General features: G+C 44.0%; 1 protein-coding gene across 1 annotated transcript; it reads left to right on the forward strand.

The window, feature by feature from the left end:
• The first annotated feature begins 860 nt into the window (after window positions 1-860).
• Window positions 861-6,940, forward strand: LOC137097998 (protein RoBo-1-like). The gene is made up of 4 exons (XM_067473634.1): window positions 861-957; window positions 5,330-5,497; window positions 5,853-5,855; window positions 6,759-6,940. Exons 1-4 carry the CDS (start codon window positions 861-863, stop codon window positions 6,938-6,940), a joined length of 450 nt encoding a protein of 149 aa, XP_067329735.1.
• Window positions 6,941-7,319: the final 379 nt, after the last annotated feature.

The raw sequence follows: 7,319 nt of genomic DNA on the forward strand, positions 1-7,319 counted from the left end.
TTGCCGCCACATCACATTGTTGGCTCATGTTTAACTTGTTGTACATGAGGACTCCAAGATCTTTTTCACACATACTGCTCTCGAGCGAGGCGTCCCCCATTTTGGTCACATGAAAAGAGCTCCTTTTCATGCGACTACTCTTACGGCTTTCTTTGGAGCACTTAGGGAGAATGAATTAGTTGCTAGTTCTAAAGAAAACAATTCCTGAGGAGCTCTTATGTTGGCAGATCTCCAGTTACGCTTCCAAGCAGTTTCAGCTCATCATTAAGAGAGCTAAAACAGGCCAAAAGGCCAAAGGAAATGTTATAAAGCTAACATGCTGTGTGACATCAAATTATGCCCAGTTTGATGATGGCACTGTATGTTGGTGTTAGGGGCTTGCCAGCTGCCCCCCTTTTTAATTGCAAAGATACAAATCCACTACAAGCAGTCATACATAAATCACAGAGGTAAATGTTTTTTACAACTTATATAATACAACACTGAACGTATATACAATTTATATAATACAGCATTGGGTGATATAGAGAACACAAGACTATTGTAAATACACAGTGATTTTTACACCAGTCACAAAAGTAGAATATTTCTTGCTCTAATAATAATAAATAACGGCGCTCCATGCAGTCATGCTGGCCACATGACCTTGGAGGTGTCTATGGATGATGCTGGCTCTTTGGCTCAGAAATGGAGATGAGCACCACACCCCAGAGTCAGATACGACTCGACTTAATGTCAGGGGAAAACCTATACTAGGTTTCTGGGTAACATTAAAAGTTTGTAGGAAAAGAAACAAGGTTCCTGCTGTTATTGTTTCTGTTGTTATTGCTGCTGTTGTTATTTTCCCTTTAGCAAACTCAATGCTGACTTGTGAATGTAATAGTGGAGACCATCTATGCTCTAAGGAAAAAACCTGCACCATGGAAGGAGACTGTATTGCAATTGCGTATACATTCGGTAAGTATGTGTGCCAGATTTTCAGATAACTATGGCCCGTCTACACTGCGCTATATTCCAGGACCTGATCCCAGATTATCTTCCTATCCCAGATTATTTGGCAGTGGCGACTCATATAATCCAGTTCAAAGCAGATAACCTGGATCAGATCCTGCCAGTCTGCTACTGAGCACAATTCAAAGTGCTGTCTTTAGCCTATAAAGCCCTAAACAGTTCTGGCCCAGCTATCACTGAGGCAAAGTGAGTATATTATGCTTCTTTGATAGTGTCTGCTAACTCATGCCCGGCAAAATTGTTCAAAATAATTCGATCTCTAACGACGGTTCCTACCGTTCCAAAAAGTGGTGATCAGGCCCCTTCAGCCGAGGTTTTTCAGAGCTACTTTGCAGACAAGATCTCGCTACTTCGCCGGGACTTCCCCGCTACAATTGATACAGTGAGAGAACTTGAGACTCCGTGGCCACTTGCGGGGCCCATCCTCGACCAGTTCATCCCACTGGACGCAGGGCTGTCGATAGGCTCATAGCTGCAGCCAGACCGACCACTTGCTCCCTCGATCCGTGTCCCTCTTGGCTAGTGAAATCCTGCTTGGAGGGATTATAAACAGCTCCCTTGAGCAAGGAGTTTTTCCAGAGGGTTTAAAAGAGGCAGTGGTCTCTCCCCTGCTGAAGAAACCAGATTTAGATCCTTCGGTTCCCTCCAGTTACCGCCCAGTTTCGAATCTCTCGTTCCTGGGCAAGGTGATTGAGAGGGCAGCAGCGGAGCAGTTGCAGCAATTCCTAGATGACACAGCTGAACTAGATCCCTTCCAGTCCAGATTCCGTGCGGGTCATGGGACAGAGACTGTGCTGGTCTCCATCACGGATCACCTTCGATGCCAGCTTGACCAGGGCGGGTCAGCGCTGCTTGTGTTATTGGATCTCACAGCAGCATTTGACACAGTCGACCACAATCTTTTGACCCACCGCCTTGCTGTTGCTGGAGTCAGGGGGACAGCTTTAAACTGGCTGTTCTCCTTTCTTCACAACCGTGGACAGCGAGTGGAGAGGGGAGGCCTGGTCTCTGAGAGGTCCCCTCTATCTTGTGGGGTTCCTCAGGGGGCCATTCTCTCCCCTCTGTTATTCAACATCTATATGTGACCACTTGCTCAGCTGGTTCGAGGTTTTGGGCTTGAGTCTTATCAGTACGCCGATGACACTCAGCTGGTGCTGAAGATGGAAGGCCGACCGGACTCTGTACCCGATTGTTTCCATCAGTGCCTCAAGGCCGTTACTGGATGGTTGCGTGCCAGCAGGTTGAGGGTGAATCCAGCAAAGACGGAGATCCTATGGCTGGGTCGAACGGGCAGTGGGGACATCCAGCTGCCTACCCTGGATGGCAAGGCACTATGCCCATCATCACTGGTAAAGAGTCTGGGAGTCCTTTTGGACCCTCTGCTGACGATGGAAGGCCAGGTCTCCGCCGTTAGCAGAACCGCCTTCTTTCATCTGCGGCAGGCTAGACGGCTGGCCCCCTCCCTGTCCAGGGACGACCTAGCTACAGTGATCCAGGCCACGGTCATCTCAAGACTGGACTACTGTAACGCTCTCTACATTGGCCTTCCTTTGTCGGTGATCCGGAAGCTCAAGTTGGTACAAAATGCAGCTGCTCGGCTTCTTGCGGGAATTCCGATGAGATGCCACATAATACCAATCTTACTACAGCTGCATTGGTTACCAATTGAGTGATGGTACTCACCTTTAAGGCCTTGTATGGTCTGGGGCCGATGTATCTGAGGGACCGCCTCACCCCCTACCAACCCCAGAGATCCCTCCGTTCTGAGGACCAAGATCTATTGGAAGTCCCCAGTGTCAAGACCTTGCGTCTAACAGCAACCAGACGCAGAGCCTTCACAGCAGTGGCACCATTACTCTGGAATACTATGCCACCTGAAGTCTGTGCCTTGCGGGACTTACCAGTTTTCCGCAGGGCATGTAAGACATACCTGTTTCGACAGCCCTTTAATGTTTGATAGTGTTGTTTTAAAATTGTTTTAAATTGCTTTTAAATTTTGTTAGATTTTAGCTAGTCTTGTAAGCCGCTCCGAGCCCCAGGGGAGTGGTGGCATATAAGTTTAAATAATAAATAAATAAAATAAAAAAATATCTGTCCAAATGTATCTCCCTCTGTTAACCACCTTGGAAGTTAAGATCTTCTGGAGAGGCCCTGCTCTCGGTCCCACCTCATTTGCAGAAGTGACTGGTGGGGATGAGAGGAAGGGCCTTCTCAGTGATGGCCCTTCAGCTGTGGAACTCCCTCCACAGTGAAATTAGATTAGCTCCCTCCTGACCTTTAGAAAGAAATTAAAAACTTGGCTGTTGGACAAAGCCTTCTCAGAGTAAGGACTGGAATGGCTCCTGGATTTTGACAATTGGGTTTAATGCATAGATTTTTTTTCTTAACTTTTATGGTTTAATGTATATGCTTATTGTTTTTATATGTTTGTTCGTACAGCATTGAATTGTTGCCAGTTTGCAAGCCACTCTGAGTTCCTTTTGGGGTGAGAAGGGCAGAGTATAAATATAGTAATTAAATCTATATAAATAAAAATGTAATGTTCGTTTGTGGGATTAACATAACTCAAAAACCACTGGACAAATTGACACCAAATTCAGACACAATACACCTATCAGGCCAAATGAGTGACCATCACTCATAAAAACACTGAAAACAAAGTGGAAGAGACTTAAAAGCCATAATAATAATAATAATAATAATAATAATAATAATAATAATAACAACAATCATCATCATCATCATCATCATCATCATCATCATCATTACAACGCATGAGCAAAACCACATATATACACATATAGACATACATACACACACAAAACACATATACACGGACTGGGCCACAGCAACACAGGCAGGGGATGGCTAGTAGTAAATAAATAAATAGATATGAGATCCACTCTGAGTGGTGTCGGAGGTCTTGGGTGATGAGTTCACGGGTATAGGGTAAGAGGGGTAGGGGTTTGATAAGAAGGGATAATTGTACCATTGTTAATAGTCTGTATAAGATTCGCATTATGTTTCTGTATAACATTTTGTTAACATTTTAATGTTTCTTTTTCTTCCCTTTTTTCATTTACACATTTTTTATTAAAAAACTGGGACACAATTGCAATTCAAAATAAATACATTGTAGCTGAAAACATGCAAAAATCAACAGTCAAACAGAATCAAATTCTTTGCAATTTTCAATTATTAACATCACATACAAGGGGAGAGCCCCTGGTGGCGCAGTGGGTTAGAGCACTGAGCTGCTGAGCTTGTTGACCAAAAGGTTGCAGGTTCAATTCTGGGGAGAGGCATAAGCATCCGCTATCAGGCCTAGCTTCTGCCAACCTAGCAGTTCGAAAACATGCAAATGTCAATAGGTACCGCTCCAGCAGGAAGGTAACGGTGCTCCATGCAGTCATGCCGGCCACATGACCTTGGAGGTGTCTATGGACAATGCCGGCTTTTTGGCTTAGAAATGGAGATAAGCACCACACCCCAGAGTCAGACATGACTGGACTTAATGTCAGGGGACAACCTTTACCTTTTACAAGGGGAGAAAACAGAAAAGTGGAAGGATATCATTCCAGAATCTAGGGACTGCCTCTGAAAAGGCCTTATCTTATTTTGCAAATCCCATATTTGCATAGCATGCCTCTTCCATACCATTCAACTATTCCATTGGACAAGGAATCCTCTGCCATCCCACTTTTGCAGCTTTTTAAGTAACGTCCTAATTTGTTGTCGAAAGCTTTCATAGCCTGAAGAACTGGGTTGCTGTGAGTTTTTGGGCTGTATGGCCATGTTCCAGAAGGATTCTCTCCTGACATTTCGCCCACATCTATGGCAGGCATCCTCAGAGTTTGTGAGGTCACACCCTCTGATGATGCCTGCCATAGATGTTGGTGAAACGTCAGGAGAGAATGCTTCTGGAACATGGCCATACATCCCGGAAAACTCACAGCAATGTCCTAAGTTCGCTATTCCTCTAAATCCTGGGTTGTTTTCCTCAGTTGGCATCATGTGCGTCAAAGTGAGTTCAAAATTCAAAAGCAGTTTGAACTCAGCTCAGGAGGAGGAATAAGAGAAGGGGAAAAGAAAGCTTGTCCTTCCCAGTAACTTCAGGCAAAAGCAAACTTTGCCAACTTGAGCATACTCTGATGTTATCTAATCACATGTGTCTCTGTCTTAATCTGTTAGCTGCTCTAGGGCTTGCTGTATTCATCTCATAATAGGACATGGGGTTTTCACTGCTTTTCCCACTGGTTTCAACAAAAGTTGGCATTCCCAATATTAAAATCTTCCCCCTCTTTTTTTTTTTTAACAGATGAAAAAGAAACGTCATCAGATTTGTATCTAGGTTGCCAGCCAAAGTCAGTCAGTTTTGATCAATGCCTTGAAAAGAATATGTTCATCTCAGCAGGGAAAGACTTTTACCTGAATAGTCAAGCCAAATGCTGTCATGACAAGAACAAGTGTATCACAAGCTTGGACCGTAAGTGAGATGTTTTGGGGTTCTCAGGAAAAGGTTGGCTTCATGTTTGCTTTGGATGTATTTCATTTGTATTTTCATTCTCTTCTTATTAATGCTTTTCTTTTATGCCATGACTTGAAATTTTTGGCACACAAGAAGCCTTTTTTTAAAAAAAGGATTTCAACAGGAAACCATTCCTGTTCTGTATAAAGGTCCAAATGAGCATTTAGAAACAGTTGGAAGGCAGATAGATAGATAGATAGATAGATAGATAGATAGATAGATAGATAGATAGAGAGGGGGGGGGGCATGCAACAGGAATGTAGCATTCTCAGTGCTTACTTACTTAAGTGATCCAAGTGTGGTGTCCTGGTAGTGGGTACGTAGGTTACTGTGGAGCCCTATTCTTGACCTACACGTTCTCCTGCAGTGAGGGCATTGGTTTCCAGGTGGAAGGTGGTCCTGCTCAAGGTTGGCTTGATGCGCCTTCTATTTCTAACTGGCAAATTGGTGATTCTAAAAAGACAAGCAGTCTCCGTGAGGTTTGAAGCAAAAATCCTTTTATTGCAAGTGTGGCCGCACAAGGACAGAAACAGTCTGAGAAGTCAGATGTCTATCAAAAGGCTGCCTGTGCCATTTGATTTTCCAGTTCATTTTTATACCCTTTTCTCCTGTCGTGTCATGAACAGATCATGAACAGATCCACCCTCTTCCAAACTTCCTTTCAAAAACATGTTCTTTCACCTTCTTCCACTTCGGCGCCAACAAAACTGATAACCTTCGGCATACTTCGAGCAAACATGCATGTTATGACTTCAAATTCTTGGATGTCATCCTGTCCCTTATCCTTCAACTCTGCATCCTGTGCTTTCCAAAACTCTATCTCTCTTTTGCCCTTGCTCTTCTGTAGGCCAAAGGACAAACCTCTTTCTTGGGTTTGCATTTCTGCATTTTCAACATCTCTTTCACCTAATAAACTCTATTCACCCCTTCACTTCCTCTTAGCATGTTTCTCTCTTTTGCCCTCCATTCGTGCCTCTTCAAATTCTACAACACTGTTGGTCACAGCTGACCTCATAGCATTCTCAGGTCTCCTGTAAGACTAACATGGCCCCTTACTTTCCAACAACTGCCATCCCAGCTTGTGGGAAATGGATAATGGGAAAACTGCCTTTTTGCTCTGCACTTTTTCATTTTTCACCAGCTGCTTGGAAGGGTGTTATTTTGGATGGACATTTTAGCTCAGTGGTATGTTTACTCTTGCCTTTTCTCATCTCTTTAGTAACAAAGGAGTCCAACAAGACTTCTAATATGATGTGCCCCTCATGCTTTGCTGCGAGTCCTGAACCCTGTAATCCCACGAAGATAAAGTGTTTTGAGGCCCAGGACCGATGCGTCAACATCACTGGGAAACTCATGAATGGTAAATTAGCATCCAGTACATTTCTTCTTATTTCTTATTAATTTTGTGATTGTGTGCCATTGAGTCATTTCTGACTTATGGCTACTTAAGGTGAACCTACCATGGGGTTTTCTGGGGCAGAGAGTGTGTGACTCACCAAAAATAATCCAGTGGGCTTTCATGGCCAAGCAGGGATTCCAACCCTGGTCACCAGAACACAAAGCACGCATAAGTTCTTATGAATATCTATCTATGTCATCATTAAAAATGACCAGTATTTTGCATCAATTACTCAGTTAAGTTCACCTAATGCCCTCCTGGGCACACAGAAGGCTGGGCAACTTGGAAAGCGCTGAACAGGCTGCGCTCTGGCACCATGAGATGCAGAGCCAATCTTAAGAAATGGGGCTACAAAGTGGATTCCACGACATGCAAGTGTGG

This window comes from Anolis sagrei, chromosome X (genome assembly GCF_037176765.1).
Source record: "Anolis sagrei isolate rAnoSag1 chromosome X, rAnoSag1.mat, whole genome shotgun sequence".
Taxonomy (NCBI): domain Eukaryota; kingdom Metazoa; phylum Chordata; class Lepidosauria; order Squamata; family Dactyloidae; genus Anolis; species Anolis sagrei.

Coding starts and splice junctions, on each gene's coding strand:
- LOC137097998 (XM_067473634.1), top strand. CDS start 861: ATGCTGACTTGTGAATGTAATAGTGGAGACCATCTATGCTCTAAGGAA. Junction 958..5,329: donor TGCAATTGCGTATACATTCG/GTAAGTATGTGT, acceptor TTTTTTTAACAG/ATGAAAAAGAAACGTCATCA.